Consider the following 16,834-nt stretch of genomic DNA (forward strand, 5'->3'; position numbering starts at 1 on the left):
AGGCGCTGTTGCACCGGACCTTTACAAGGATGTTGATGCCATTTCTCTTTCTGCTTCAGACTCATGCTTCCGTGGGTCTGAGTTCGATTCTAGGGACACTGTTGATTCCCCTCCTTCTGAAAGGGGTTCGTCCCTCACTGTATTGGGTGATGCGGATTCACTTATGTCCCTTTGCGGGAGCTTCGAGTGGACATTCCTTGTCCCCAGTCTCCTCGGATTAATCCCTTTTTCCGACGTGGCCGCACTTCTGCTGCCTTCATTGTTCTACAGTGTGGGCATTATTTAGATCTCTTGCTGTCCTGTTGGGCCGATACAAGTGCATTTGCCCGCCTTACTTCTGGGGGGCGTACATTGGCAGTGTTGCAGGATGCTGCTAACATTGGGTTGCCTGCTGTGAAGGAGGATGTTGCTTCCTTGCTCTTGTCACCAGACGAGCTCGCTCGGAGAACGCGATGTTGTCCTAACGTACAATGTTACAAGGCGGACAGCCTGATTACAAGGGCCTATAATGCTTATGCCCGCTCGGCTTGCATTGTTCCGCCTGGCAATGTTCCCTCTAATTTTTTTTGTGTCTGAGCAAACACGCAAACACCCCGAGCAGTCCCATGGACCACTGTGAACAACATGCGCCATGCAAATTGTGGTCACGCAGTATCATATGCATCATATACATTCAAGTTGCATGTTTTATTTAAAACAAAATCATGGCAATAGTTTCTTTCAAATTACTTCTTTATTAAGTGTGTTTGTCCACGTTCAGTAAAAAAACTCAAAAGCATATAAACATAGCTGTTTTGACAATGTTTTGTATAAATGATGGCAAAGCATGAAGTGCCATGAACTGCGATGTGACAGTGTCCCACTGTGATCTTGGAGAGAGTGCTGCTGTTCACTGTGTGAGATGGACCTACTGTAGTCTGGGAGTCCTGCTCATGTAATGCTGTCTGTCAAAGAAATACATACACAATTTTAATTATTATTTATTCTATTACATTACTAGAACTTATTGATCAATACACACAAATGTCTTGGTAAATAACACCAGATAAGCACAAATGTGACTGAGGACTAAAATTTCACCTTATTCTTCTTGTGTGTCTTCACACAAGAAAAAAGTCTCCAATGGGTTGACACGTTGTTCAAGTAGATGCCTCTGTTTGTTTCTTCCACAGTGTAAGGGTCCTTCTTCTGAGTAGCTCTTGCTCTGGAAGGATTGAGGCCTGTTCACATTTCAGAAAAAAAGTTAAAACATTAACATGTTGCACAATGACGTGTTTTGTAATTCATTCAACTATATCTGGAAAATATTGAATTACACTATTTTATTAGCATTTACACAAATGATATTTAAGAATTATTATTCTTAATGAATTAAAATTAAGCTCGAAACTGATCGAGAACTTAAATTTCACCTTATTTTTTCTCCTTTTCTCCTCTCCTGTGGTTGTACACTTTGTCCAGGTTGATGCCCCCCTCTTCTGCTAGCTTTGACTTAAAGCGCATCAGCTGATCAAGATGTGCCACCTGAAGACGATTTCTTGCTGCTGTCTTGATATGAATAATTAAACTGAAGCCTCTCTTACAGTCTGCACTAGAATCTTGAAATGTAACACATATATCCATAAGCTGTGAGATCTTCTTTAGCTCCTTACATTTGAGTGTTGCAGCCACCAGATCTGAGAATGTGCTGATTGTCCCTTGTTTAAGTTTTTGCCTCACTATGTACTTGAATTCAACATATTCACTGGCGATGTCCTCCACAGAATGTGGGATTTGGAGAATGGCCTCATACTTCTTTTCCAATCTTGAAATGTCTGCTGATCCATAATCAAAACTGATGTCTGAGCTCAGTGCCTCAATGGCAAACGCAGACCATTCTTTTAATATTTCCTCCGAAAAGCGAGCATCCAAGTGATCACAGAGCTTACGTATAAAACGAGTAATCTCACCGGTGTCTCTGTCACCAGCTGATGAGACTCTGATAACCTCTTTGACTCGGGCACTCCACTGAACATTCTCTTCCAAGTATTGGGAACTTTTCAATCTTTGCTCTGGCAAAGCAGTGTCCCTCCATCACAGTCAGGTTGCTTCTTTGAAAAGAAAGACAGAGTTGAGCCAGCTCACCCAAAACATCTCCCAGAGCAGTAACCTTGAACCTTGAATCATTCAGCTTTTTGTAACAGTAATTTGCCATTGGATCTCTGTTATCATTGCATTCTCTCTTGCAGTATTCTTCTAGTACATTGTAGTTCCTCAAAACAGCATTCACAGCTTGATGCCGTGACAGCTATCGCACTTCGTTCAGAGGCCTGAATGACAATGTATCTTCATCAAGAATCTTAGCTAGATCTTCAAATTTTCCTCTCTTTACAGTGGATCTGGAGAATGTGGAATATACAGTTCTAAGAAGCGTTTCTACATCACGCATCACAGACACATCTTTCCATGCATCATCAATGCCCAAGTCCCCTCTGTGGGCCACACAGTGTTGTTCAGTTAGGTGTGGTATTTGCCGCTTTAATAAAGCTGCAACGCCATTGATATTTTGCAACGCCAGCTCAGATATTTTGTGCGCAGACACGCAGGTAGCACTGTGCATTTGCTCACAAACCATGCTTAGAGGGAACAGTGCCGCCTGGGGACGATGGGATCTCTGCCGACCTCTTATGCCCTGTGCGGGCATTGCATTTTTATGTAGAGGCTACGGCATCTTTCCGTAAGTCATCTCAGCTTTTCGTTTCGTACGGGAGGTCCTTGCAAAGTCTCCCAGCTCTCCAAACAGCATTTGTCTCACTGGATCGTAGACGTGATCACGCATGCTTACGGGGATTTGGAACACCCCTTGCCTTTGGGAATCCACGCCCATTCTACTAGGAGTGGCGCGACTTCTTGGGCTGTGCTGAAAGGGGTTCCCTTTGAGGATGTTTGTGCTGCTGCTTCCTGGTCATCACATGGCACTTTTGCCAGGTTCCCCACTCTCTGTCTGTGGTCCTGGGCTCCTCTGGGACATCTATGTGAGGTTGAGGTGAGTACCGTGGTCTCCTCGTGACTTCGCTGTTATTCGTCATTCCGTGCTTTCAGCACCGCCTCTGGCGGTCTGGAGGGGCGAAATAGAACGACAGTTACGTATGTAACAGCGGTTCTATGAGCCCCGGAGGACCGCCAGAGTTACTTGTCACTCGGACTCCCTGTCTCTGCGTTGTTGGCGCGAGTAGGTTCTGAGAAACAGATTACCGGGTGACGCTGCCTTATATATGCCCACGGTGTCATATACATGAAGTGTTTGTTGGTATGCATTCTCGTCTTGCGCTTGCGCGAAGGCTTTTTCCGTGCTTTTAGCACCACCTCTGGCGGTCTGGAGGGGCAAAATAGAACCACTGGTAAATGGTTTCAAAACCATCAATATTAAAACAATAAAAGGCTTGAACTACATCAGTTGAGTGTAAAGAATCTAATATATATATGAGAGTCTAATGTTTTGCAGTACATGAAGTTAATGAACTTCATCACTATATATATGGACCAGTATATAAATGGGTCACTGACTCCACATGTAAAAAGGTCATACTTTCCTTACTGGACAATTGTCCACAGTTTTTTTTGAATGTGATACTTATAGTTAGCCACCAGATGTCGCTGTGGGAGATGTTTCGAATGTTCACTTTCTACATGTACACTTTCTGAATCACTCGTTCCAAATGATTCGATAGTTATATAGTTTTATCAAACTTTTCAAATGGCCAATAGAGGCTTCATTTCGCCATCACTATGAACATACATTTTCTTTAACATTGAATAGTGATGAGCAGTGGTGTGGGGATTTTTTACGTGGTTGTACGCAATTCTGGGATGTTCTATATATAGCCTACATACATCGTTAACCTACATCGTTCATGGGCTACAACACCAGTTGAACTAACGTTAAATTTAATGTTTTACTACTCCAAAATAATCACAGGCCAACGTTATTAACTCGAACCGAAGTAAAACTTGAACGTGGCGTCGGGAGAAGTGGGTGGACGGCGTACCTCCACGTACCCTACGGTGGCCCTGAAGTTTCTCGAAACGTTGCGTGCGTTTCGACTTTTGTAAAAAGTTTTTTTCTTTTTTGCGTATTATTTTTGAATTGCGTTTTTTTCTTTGTTTTGTTTCTCGATATGTTGCGTGCATTTGTGAAAATGTTGCATGTGTTCCAAATCTGTAAAAGTTTTTTCTTTTTTTTCGTTTCTTTTTTGAATTGCGTTTTTTTTTTTTTTTGGTTTGTCTTATGAAACGCGTTTTTATTTCTTTGTTTTGTTTCGTCTATTGTAAATGTGTTTTTCTTATTTAAAATTTGCTTCGGTATTTGTTTTTTTCATTAGCACTTCAGGGCCACCGTAGAAAGCCCCCTCGCCCGAAATAACCTTTACAGATGTTTATCACTTATGTTAAAACCATGTCTACGCGCAAGAACGGAATTGATGTCTTTATATGTTATGCCAATACTAAAATAGAAAACAATAAGCTTTCTCCCACGGATGATGTGTCGGCTCAGGCAGCTCCATCGCTGTGTTTGTTTAGCTTCCGGTTCACTGATGTAGGAAACAGGATTGCGAGAGCTTGCAATATTAAATTGCGGGATCCCGCAATACTATTGCAAGAGCTAGCAAAAGTATAATGAGCTCTTGCAATACTTTTTTTTTCATACGTACGGACCACGAACTTCATTACAAGTGAGTGTTTTGTCTACTGATGTGTCGTTCGCGAATGAACCGGCTCTTGAAGTCGGCTCTAAGTGAACGACGAGAGCCAGCTCCTAAAAGGAGCCGCTCCTAATATGAGCCGACTTTTTATTTTCTCCTGTCCCCCGGTTAAAGCCGCTCGTGATTGGTCAAGATCCGTGTAGAAGCGGGAGGGGAGGGTATCACACACACGCTGCAGTGAGGAGAAGGGGGAGGGGTTAGAGACACCCACAGCATTGTGAGCAGCACACGAACAGGAGAGACAGGGCAGATAGGAAGACGAGAGAGAGCGATAGCGCGACAGAAAAAAAAACAACACTGTGGAAAGTGGAAAGGTGAGATAACCGACAGGAAACGCAGTGAACTTAATTGATAGTTCAAAGGCAGAGTGTAGACTGTGCAAGTTTAAAACAGGGCAGATATTAACAGAGAGGAGAAACAGGATCAACCCCTCAAAGCTGAGGCACTTGGTTTTTCTTAATGCCAATATTTAATACAAAATAGTTAAAATCAGAGATTGAAAACTTTTTGTTGACCTTGTTTTAAGATGGGTCTTTGTTTTTGTACTGTATAATTTAGTTTTTTTTTTTTAGCACTCCATGCTGTACTCCACGTTGAGTATGTTCACAAGACTATAAATAAAGCCATATAAATAATACATTACTGATACACTGTATATTTTTTACATTATTTTTGGTAGTAAATGAATTTAGGCAAAAAAAAAAACAAAAAACAAAAATTGAGGAGCCATTTGGGAGCCGAAAGAGCAGGGTATTTTTAGTGAGCCGAAAGAGCCGGCTATTTTTAGTGAGCCGAGCCAAAAGAACCGGCTCTCCAAAATGAGTCGGAAATCCCGGTCTCCAAAATGAGGCGGAAATCCCATCACTAGTAACGTCATCTACATCTCCAGTGCGCATGTGCTATGGCATGCGTCACTTCTTCTTCCTTCTGTTTCTGACGTGTCTAAAAACTGTTTTGCAGTTGTGGTGGCTCCAAATCGTGCGGGTTTATTTTGTACTTAAATAATTTTGGTGAGTTATGATTGAGACGGTCCTCTGGGACCGGAAATCACCAGAATAATGGGTTTCCTTCCTATTTTTGTTTGGTAGGTTTTCGGTTCGGATCTTTCTAACCAGTTTTACCTTCGCTAATCCAGGTTACGTGGTGGCAAAATGCTAGATTTCTTCACCATCTTCAGCAAAGGGGGGATAGTGCTGTGGTGCTTTCAGGGAGCCGGAGTCACCGAGTCTTTCACCGGGCCTGTCAACGCACTGATCCGGTCGGTGATCCTGCAGGTGAGTCTCAGTAAACTGTTCTCGTCCGATTATAGCGGGATTGACAACGGCCTGAAGAGCTAGTGCTAATAAATACTTGCGGAAGTTGACGCACCGGACAGACAACGTGACATTTATTAGATCTGTCACGTGAGAACCTTAACGTCGTCAGTTTTACCAACTGAGAGTTCATGTAACTGCTGTCAACATACTGGTACGAGAAACTTTTTGTATAAATTGTCTGTGCATGGTTTTCACTGTGAAAAAATAGTTTTGAGTTCTTGTGGTTCTGTCCTCATGTCACTTTCCAGGAACGAGGTGGAAATAACTCGTTCACTCATGAATCCCTGAATCTTAAATATAAACTGGACAACGAGTTTGAACTAATTTTTGTTGTAAGTCAACGAACGCATCACTGCTATATTAGAAATAACGTGAGAGTGGTCATTCAGTCTGACCTCTGTTATTTTGTCTGTGCATTTGCTGTTCAGGTGGGTTTTCAAAAAATCCTGACGCTGACCTATGTGGACAAGTTTATAGATGACATTCAGCTGCATTTCAGGGATCGTTATAAAAATGAACTGGAGCAAAAGAGTGCAATGAAGCTGCTCAACTATAGCTTCGAGTTTGAGGATGACTTCAAAATCCTTCTTCGGTAATTTCACACACGTTCTGGTGTTAAACTTCAACTAACTTCCAGAATGGCTCACAATACCAGATGTGGCCGTTAAGTCAATAACAGTCCAGTAAGTTTGTGATCCCTGCCTGCAAATTAGTCACAAATAAACAGTTGAAATTATTCAACTGTATAATGGTCCAAATCTTTAATAAACACACAAAACAAAAGTGCTCCCGACAACTCCTGGCTTGCCTCAAGAAATTGTAGTAGTTAAAATAAATAAGAGCGTTTTTTGAACCCATGACACAAAGTAACAAACCAGCACCTGTGAGATATCTCCTCTACCGATGTCACAAGTTGGAACACTTCCTCTGGCACAACATTTCCACTTGTGAGATGTAAACATGTTCCCTGGTGAAATGGCACAAGTTAATCTGGTGGTATGTGGCCATGTTCAGCTGCTCATCGAAGCAACTTGACATGGAATTGAAGTTCATATCTGACATTGTGCATGCCCCGAAATCAATGATGAAAAGTATAGGTATGCATAGACATAAAGACATTTGATGTCAAGAAAAAGCATTACATGTTTTAAGTAACATTGCCCTAGGAAGATACACATTCTGCTGCTTATCCATCTGTTCTCAATGTTTTCAAATTCATAAGTACACAACAAGTGTGTATTAGTTGACTTGGACAACATCACTTCAGCAACATTGCTTAGTATTCATCTTGCATAGTGTGCCAAGGTTATGTAATGTGTCATTTGTGGCAATTTTGGGCCAAGTGTCCAAATCATCAATAAATACCATAATTACCTGTATGTAAGACACACTTTTTTTTCCCCAAAAAATGAAGGCCAAAAGTATGGTTGCGTCCTGTATATGGTAACTTAAAATTTAGATTTATTTTTTTTCCCAAAACCATTCATGGAATGTTGATCTGTGAGCCACATAAGATGAGCTTTGGCACACAAGTATGCATTTTTATATCTACCGTATTCTTACAATAATTACCATAACAAGATGAGCTGGAGGGAGGATGTCAGTTGGCCGTTAGCAACAAGTGCCGGTTGCATTTAACAGTAGCTCATGTTAGCTGAGGTTGCTACGGCATCATTTTCAATAAAAGAAGAGAGCAGACTGAACCAACGTATGAGTCATTCCTTGTTCACACACAGGAATATTACTGAAATTGAGAACATGGAAAGGTATTCCATTTGACTCATTTATTAATTGTGGTATTTTGATATACACACACGCTCACAATCATAAACTTGGTGAAATATGGATGCTGCTCAACTTCAAGTTATTTATGGTGAAATTAACTCGAACCGTGTCGCTGCTCAACTTCAAGTTATTTATGGTGAAATTAACTCGAACCGTGTCGCCAGGAAAAGGAAAGGTAATGGCATCGAGCGCATTCAACACTGCTGCCTGCTGTTCACTGCCTGCTCACAATGTGGGAAATCTGAAACACACTTAACGTGCAACAAATACACAGTATAACACAGGGATATAAACTAAAGAAAATATAGCGCATTTACAAAAGATGAGATTTATTCTGTTTTGTGTCTTATGCGCGGTAACATAGAAAATAGCAGATTTTGACCCCAAAATTAAGGTTGCATCTGATACACAGCGGCTACGCTCATAACTTGAACTGCTCGTATGACGGGCAATCCAAACCTATGTTAATTAGTGAATGCGTGAAACGCGTGCAAAAACCTTAAGTAAAAATATCACGACTTTATACACATATTAAAAACGAGTAACATAATCTACTGTACAGTTAAATAACATATACAAAGGAAAAATGACATTTACCTTTGGGGCGACGTAACTTGAGCTGGGTGGAGGCGGAGGGGAGCAGAAACGGGAACTTTTCTCAAACTAGAACATATCACCGGCGATTTCCTTCTCTTTAATCCATAATAGAAGAAGCCTCTCCATTTTGTTGTTGATCGAGGTCCGTCCCCCGGCAAGGAAAGTCTTGTTGCCCTTAGAAGATTGCCGAGCGGTTACGTCCATACTCACGAGCAAGGTTAACCATGCGTGCGCCTCCTTCGTATTTTTTATTTTTTTTTATTATCTCCTGCTTCGTTTCTATTGTCATCATCCTCTTAGTTCTTCCTTTACCGCCACTAGCAATTTTAGAAGCCATGTCTAACAGATAAAGTTTGCAAAGTCTTAACAACATTCCTTCCTTCCGTTTTTGAATGATTTTCTCTCCTTCCTTCCGTCCCGACCAGCTGTGCCATCAAGCTAGATGAAGGCGTTCGACCAATAGCATATCGGCATCTCCGTGACTGACACCGTGACAGTGACTGTGACATTGTAAGAGCAATAGCATATCAGCGTTACCGTGTCATGCGTGAGCAGATGATTACGTTGATGTAGCAAAGTAAGGTCAATTGTACGTACACATTGACTGGCAACGCGTGGTGAAATCATAGTTAAAACCATCACAAATTTTCACACATATTAAAAATTAGTACCATAATCTACTGTACAGTTAAATTAATTAACATGGATATACAAAGGATAAATGAAATTTTCCTCTGGGGCGACGTGATTTGAGCTGAGTGGAGACGGAGGTGAGCAGACACCAATCCGCAGAATTTATTTATTTTCTTATACAAGAACTTTTCTCAAACTAAAACATATCACCGGCGATTTCCTTCTCTTTAATCCATAATAGAAGAAGCCTCTCCATTTTGTTGTTGAGCGAGGTCCGTCCCCCGGCAAGGAAAGTCTTGCCCTTAGAAGATTGCCGAGCGGTTCTGTCCATACTCACGAGAAAGGTTAACTATGCGTGCGCCTCCTTCGTATTTTTTTATTATCTCCTGCTTGGTTTCTATTGTCATCATCCTCTTACTTCTTCCTTTACCGCCACTAGCAATTTTAAAAGCCGTGTCTAACAGATAAAGTTTGCAAAGTCTTCACAACATTCCTTCCTTCCGTTTTTGACTGATTTTCTCTCCTTCCTTCCGCCCCGACCAGCTGTGCCATCAAGCTAGATAAAGGCGTTCGGCCAATAGCATATCGGCATTTCTGTGATTGACGTGACGCCGGCCAATAGCATCTCCGTGAGTGAGACCGGGACTGTGACCTTAATCGACCAATAGCATATTGGCCGTGACATCTCCGTGACTGACTCCGTGACTGACACCGTGACTGAGACAGTGACTGTGACATTGTAAGAGCAATAGCGTTCAACGTTGCCGTGATGAGCGTCAACTTCTGATTTAGTTCACGTAGCAAAGCGAACATAAATGTACGAATGTAATGGCTGGCATGTCGTATTGTTCGTAAGACGGAAGGTTAGTGCGTAAGTGGGGGACACAAAACTCCGCGGTCCACGCTCGTAAGTTGAAATGTTCGTAAAAGAGGGTGTTCGTAAACCGGGGGCCGACTGTATTTGTGGAATTATGGTTCACGAAATACAATTCCTCGTTTACCACTCTCAACCAACTAAAAGAAATTGTGAGCATTTAAAGCAAAAAAAGTCAAAGCTTAAGATATTCTATTTTAATCTTAGACTATGAGACCTGTTAAAGACACTATACCTTTGATGTCACCACTCATCTCACTTGTATCCCAACAATCACAGCACTTCGGTCGAGCTGATAGAATAGATCGCTAAGGTGCCGTTAGCCGTGGTGCGATTGGTTCTAAAGGTGTGCATCTGCAGCAACGTCTAGAAAGCAACTTGAGGTATTACTATAAATGATGTTGCCCAACTCAACAAGTCCATGAAATTTTTGTGTCCTTATGTCTCTATTTTTGTATCATTATTATTTTATTATATCAAACAACTTAATGGTTATTTTTTGACCATTCTTTTTAATTCTATGCTTATGTGTACTTGTCGTCATTGATTTCCATGCATGTGCATCTATGGGGATGTGAGATACTAACATTAATTAAAGGGCCTATAACATGGTATTCTTTCCAACCGAAATTACATTTGGCACATTGGCGATTTCATTTCTTATTGAATAGATGAGTTTTATGGTACCAATATTTCTAACCACGAAGTGAAACAAACGCCTTGTTTGCGGGGACTGCAACTCTTAACGTGTGGCTGCCATCTAGACTTCTCATCCTCATGAAGCTAGCGGCTGCTGGAGCATATTCCAACAGTGTGAATACAGGGCCAAAACAGGCGTTTTACTGACATCAAAATGAAAAAGTGTGTCAATACATCGCACTCACTAACGTGTTCCTCTCAAAATCAGTCCTCATGGGAACCCAGTCTTCAAAACAATAGTTCTGCCCGCGAGTGATTTATTTACTACTGACATTAATTGTCCGGCTGTGTGTTCCCAAACACACAACACGAATAAAATGTTGTTATTTATGTGGCCAACTCGGTGCAAAATATCTCAGCTCTAGAACTAAAAGAAAACACACTTGGATAAGGTTGTCGTGTATTTCTCTTGCACAGGCGGTGCTGCAAGGTATGGGGGTGGTACAAATCACTCCTGACTTGATCCTGTCGTCATAAGCGCACTTCGAGCTGTTTTTATTTGCATGGGCAGATGCAAGAGCGCAGAATAAGCAAGAAATACTTAGAAATGCATCAATGAAGCAAAATAACATTTTGGGAGTGTTTGGTGTGAGAAATCAACATTGGAACATGGTTAAAAGCCACAAATAATAATTTTGCGCCGGTAAATGTATGGTGTTGGGGGTAAAGCAGTTGTGCTTAAGGTTCTGTTCTGTTACATCATGTCACCGGTTCAAATACTGTGCAGTATATCTTTATTTATTCATGTATGTGTTTATTTTTACCATGCATATATCTTCCTAAGCAGTTGAATGATTTCAAATTAGCGACTAACTTGTGAAAAATGTGAGGACAGCTGACAAAATTACTGGCCTAGTTTTGTCCCAAAAGGAGACAGTTAACTCATTCACTGCCAATGGCAGCTACAGACATCAAAGATCCATTTTTACTGGGCTGGAAGTGAATGAGTTAATTGTCCTACGGCATATATCAAACACTAAAAATCTATTACAGGCAGTAAATACATTTGCGCAGAAGAACTTTTAATTCATTCACTGTCAATGACGACCCACAGACGTTAAAGATCCAATTGTACTGGGCTGGCAGTGAATGAGTTATTATTATTACTATTATGCTTGTTATATATATATGTTCAACAAAAAAAATCAATCAATCAATGAGTTCATCTGGAAGCCAGTTGAGCCATGACATCAGTTGTATGTGTCAATTCTGCTACCATCATTTTTAATTTTGCAATAAGTTGACAGAAGTTTTTTCTTAATGTATGCTCAAAATTATCAATTTTATGGCAATAGAATAGCTTGATCGATTGAGTGGTTCTAAATTGTTTACAGACTCACTGCATTGATTAATGTCAATAAGAGAGGATTCACTTAGTCACAATCACCTGCAAACTACACTGCAGCAACCTTTTTTAGCTTTTATAAAATAAACTACCTGAGTTAGCTCATCCTACCAAGTCACAGTGTTGAATTTTCCAGAACCCTTGAGTCGAGGGTGTTTTTTTTTTTTTTTTTTTTTTTTGGATTTGATTTATTTATTTTGGCAAAGAATGATGAATGATGACATGTATCTAATGCCTAATGTTGTCCACTAGAGAAGCAGAACAGAGCAGCAAAGCTCGGATCCCTGCACCTATGCGATCCTTTAAGGACTCTGAAAAATCCCAAAAAACTGTTAAGTCAATGATAGAAACCAAGGGTGGTGACAAAGAAAAAGAACAGGGTAGTAAAAAGAGCAAGAATACAAAAAAGGAAGGTAAGTGTATTTGGAGGAGCTTTATTGTTAAAAGACATTACTTTAATTTTATATCTGTTAGCCTAATCTTTTCCAGTTCCTGTGGTAGACCTTGTCAAAGCAGATCAATGTAAAGGTACATCTGGCCCAAAACTGGTTGAGAATGGCAACCACGGCCTTACGGCTGAAGAGGTTATGCAGAAGAAGAGAGAGGAGTTCTTTCGCAAGCGTACATTTGGACCTGCTGAAAAAGTCAGGTGAGAGATCATGTTAAATACTGCCTTTTCTGAAGATAATTTGCAGGACCCTCTAAAGATGAACGACAGTGTTTACTTCACAGTGGCTTCATCCATGCATTTGTCCATCTTCTACCGCTTATCATGTTCAGACTTATGGATGAGAACCAAGGTACAACCTGCCCATGTCAGCTTGTAATTAATCTTTTCACACTCACTATTTGCACTATTGTGTGCCTATTGAGAACCTAAACCTATTGAGAGTTTCAATTCATCACATGTGGCTGTATAGCAGTGGCATCCGTGCATGTCACACTTAGGCCTTCAGTGATTTGACCCCTCATGCACACACTTAGTGTTATGTCCCAGTCTAGGGGCCTAGGACACAACATGGGTAATGGGCCCCGCCTTCCCCAACTCCCAAGCAGCCAGCCGACGAACCAGGTGTTTGAAAACAAAGGATATATTTATTTACATGAGAAAAGGGTTACTGAAAGATAGGAGCAATTAACTCAGGGTGAACCAAGGCCAAAACAACAAACAAAACAATCTGTCTGTGCAATAACCAAACTAACCTAACAAACAAAACAACCAAAAGACAATAGGCTTACCTCCCTAGCTCCAAAAACAGGAGGAAAGAAAATGCACAACAAAAACGGCGGTTCACCCCTACTGCTCGGTTTCCATAAATATCAGTACAAATGCGTGACCGGTTGGGAGCGAAGGAGGACGAGGGGAGTTGTTTGCCATCTAGGCTCAATATATACAGTAGCAGGTGTGCGACCTGCCAATCAGCAGCAGCCAATCATGGGCCTTCCTGGATCCAACCAATCCTTGCACTGCTGGGGCACACCTAAAAAAAAGATGCCAGGAAACACAGGGGAAAAAGAAACAAAGCAGGCCGGTACTGGAGAGCAAGACCCCTGAGTGAACCCACCCGTAACAATAGGCATTACTGGGCTACACAGGCTATGTTCCGGAGCATTTAAACATCAATAAACCTGCATCAGCAATTAAAACTTGTCATTATATGTGATGCTGCAAAATCTCAAAATAATTAATCATGATTTAAAATGATTTGCCCGCAAAGTTTCATGAAGTCCACCAAGTGTCATATCGGCACGGCATGTCGGTGACAGGTGTGGGAAGCTGGATCGAAACATGAAAAAACGCCGGCTTAAAAGTAACGACATAAATAAAAACCAAAATAAAACTCACGGGGGGGAACAACAACAACAGCGAGACAGAGAATTTTCGGAACTGGCACAAGTGCTGCGGATGGCAAAAACAACAACGTTAAACATAGAAATTATACATCTACCGTAAATAACTAAACTGGCACTTTAAAGGACAAAAGTTACACAAACACGCCAGGGAAAAACAACATGAACCCAAAAGCAAAATAACACAAACGCCACAAAATAAACCTACAACAGATGTCAAACTCATTTTAGCTTGTAGGCCGCTTATGGGAAAATCTATTAAATAGTGGGTCGGACAAATAAAACAAATGGTATATAATTATATAACAATAAAACTGCACCTTAAGATTTATTTATTTTTTAATACTGTTCAAAGTAGTACAAACACAACATCAGTAGTAACTAGAAAATGTGCAATTCCTGAAGAAATTGCATGTGACGGCGTAAGCGCTGAAGGGAGAGGCGTTGAATGGTGGAATGACATTGAATGTTTGAATGGGTTGAATCTGTGAAGAAATGTGAATATTACAAAGTTGGAATGGTTTGACTAGGTCAAATAATGACGAAGATACAAGGGACTTATCTGAAAAAAGTAGAAATTGTGTGGGTCTTCAAATTGCAAAAACTTAAAATAATTGGTGAAAGGAAGTGTATGTCATTTGAAAGAAAAAATCTTTAATATATATATATATATATATATATATATATATATAAAGTAGGAACGGTTTGAAAAGGCAAAAAAATGTAAAAGATACAAGGGAAAAACTGAAAAAAGTGGGTATTATGTGGGTATTCTAATTCCAAAAACATTGAGTGAAAAGAAGTGAATGAAAGCTGAAAGAACAATCTTTAACATATTAAGTTTGAACCATTTGAATAGACTAATGTAGAAGTTACAAAGGACAAACTGGAAATTGTGTGGGTAATTGGATTGCTAAAACAAATTTATAGGTGAAAGGAAGTGAATAGCAGTGAAAAGAAGTCTTCAACAAATAAAAATGGAACGGTTTGAATAGGCTAAATAATGCAGCCCATACTGGGTAAAAACTGAAAAATGTGGAAATTGTGTGGGTATTCAATTGGCAAAAACGCCAATAAATAGGTGAAAGAGAGTGTATGGAAGTGGAATGAACAATCTTTAACATATAAAGTTGAATCAGCCAAATAATGGAAAAGATACAGGGGGAAAATCTGAAAAAAAATTGTGGGTCACACAATATACATTTTCATTTATATGTACCTTGTTGAGCCCGTCAAAGTAATATCACTGCATTGTTTTCAGACAGGCCTTCAGACACGCCTAATTTCCCCCACCAAATTTTATGATGTTTTGATAATGGCCGTGGCCTATACAGCAGTGCGCATTACGACGATTTATTGTAACAGTAAATGCTGATGTAGTTTGACCCAGATGATTTCATCTTGTCACGACTTCACACATTGAATGAAACAAAAATCAACAAACATACATTCCATCGTAGTGCTAGAATCACCTTGTGGCAGAAAATAATATATTACATATTTTGCGACTCCAATTACTTTGCCCGTTGAACAAATGCTAATGAGAATTTAACCTTTTCTAAAATATTGACTTCTACTGTTCGCCTGCATATGCAGAAATACATTCATACCCAAATGTGTTCATACTTCAAACTGTTCATACTTCAACGTGCTCAGGTCTGCGAGGGCCCGTTATAGCTGATTGCAGCTCTAGTTTTGTAGTTTATTTTTTCTTTTAGGCTTTTTTTTATGCCAGAAGTGCAATGAATGCACTAGGAGAAAGCACTGCCTGTCATCTACTCCATTTTGGTGAAGCACCCAAAAGGCAGGCAAACACGAGAAGACTGGTGTTTCCAAAAGACCACACTCACCAAGCCAACAACCACAACACTATGTTGGCAAAGTCCTTTTCCTTTTGGCAGCCGTAGCAGAAAGCATTTTTAGCATTTCAGAAACATTTCAGCCTCCAGTGAGGCGCGGCACAGCCTTTGTACCAGTAATGTATTAGTGATTACTAAATCTTCGTAAAATAAACGTATGTTGTATATTATTGAGATTTTTGGTCTTTTTTAAAAAAAATTTAATGACAGTGAACCCTCGTTTATTGCGGTAGATACGTTTCGGAATCGGCCGCAATAGCTGAAAATCTGCTAAGTAGTGGCCCCACTTTTCACATTAAAAATAAATAAATAAATAAAAATATTTTAAACGGGAAAAGTCTTCATGCTATACATATTATTTAAAACAAATATTACTGCAGTACACATTTAATTAAGTCCTAAATTATTAAACCTTGTACACTGTACAGTAGTGAACTGTTCCCCTTTTCCTTTGAAGTCTCGCGTAGCTGCGGTCATGTTATCAGAGGCCCGGACGTTGAATTAAAGTCTCATCTGTACACTATCATAGATTATTACAATGGAGAGTTTAAACTTGAAATACTATTTTATCATAAAATAAATCTAGGTAAGAAATGTCCAATGGTCTGGCAAACGTCTGCTCCTTACTGTGTCTCTCAATGTGTGTGTGTGTGCCTTTTGCTGTGGATGCGCTTCATGACTGACACGAACGTGCCTGTGGGGCGGGAGTAGATTAAAACTCCACAGGCACGCGCAGTATAACTCATGAAGCACATGAGTTATTGTTGTCAACACACAGGCAGGAGGCAGAAACAGGAGCAAAGACGACGTTCACCAGACAGTTGAAAACCTCTTCCCTAGATTTCTTTTATAATAAAATGGTATTTCAAATGTAATCTCTCCATTGTCATCATCTTTGATCATGTACAGATTGGACTTCAACGCCGAGGCCGCTACTAATATGACCGCAGCTGCGCGAGACTTCAAAAGAAAGGGCTTCACAAGATTATTCTTCTGTCGGCAGTCGACAATCCAGATTGCTAAAGCAGCTTCCATACGGACGATCATTTTATGACGAGCCATAAAAATTTCCTTTACTAAATTGTCAAATTGTGATGTCAGCCGTCTTCTCATGTTTGCCTTGTCCTTAATGT

At 40.3% G+C, this 16,834-nt stretch overlaps 1 protein-coding gene and 1 long non-coding RNA gene across 3 annotated transcripts in view; one reads left to right on the forward strand and one right to left on the reverse strand.

Annotated features, from left to right (window-relative positions):
* Window positions 1–756: 756 nt before the first annotated feature.
* Window positions 757–3,000, reverse strand: LOC148416347 (uncharacterized). Its single transcript, XR_015867275.1, has 3 exons — window positions 1,413–3,000; window positions 1,081–1,220; window positions 757–944 (listed from the first exon to the last, which is right to left on the reverse strand). It is a non-coding gene; the product is annotated as an uncharacterized LOC148416347 (long non-coding RNA).
* A 2,629-nt stretch (window positions 3,001–5,629) lies between these two features.
* Window positions 5,630–16,834, forward strand: part of srpra (SRP receptor subunit alpha) — a 34,137-nt gene continuing 22,932 nt past the window's right edge. The window contains exons 1-6 of one of the 2 annotated variants that reach the window (XM_088426884.1): window positions 5,630–5,752; window positions 5,878–6,016; window positions 6,307–6,390; window positions 6,487–6,650; window positions 12,244–12,404; window positions 12,481–12,640. In XM_088426884.1, the coding sequence (XP_088283010.1) occupies window positions 5,894–6,016; window positions 6,307–6,390; window positions 6,487–6,650; window positions 12,244–12,404; window positions 12,481–12,640 (692 nt within the window). In that variant the 5' untranslated portion in view covers window positions 5,630–5,752; window positions 5,878–5,893. The remainder of the gene's footprint in view (window positions 5,753–5,877; window positions 6,017–6,306; window positions 6,391–6,486; window positions 6,651–12,243; window positions 12,405–12,480; window positions 12,641–16,834) is intronic. The other variant, XM_088426885.1, reaches the window with a different exon arrangement.

Source organism: Hippichthys cyanospilos, chromosome 11 (genome assembly GCF_059441005.1).
Source record: "Hippichthys cyanospilos isolate Australia breed blue-spotted pipefish chromosome 11, RoL_Hcya_1.0, whole genome shotgun sequence".
In the NCBI taxonomy this organism is placed as follows: Eukaryota; Metazoa; Chordata; class Actinopteri; order Syngnathiformes; family Syngnathidae; genus Hippichthys; species Hippichthys cyanospilos.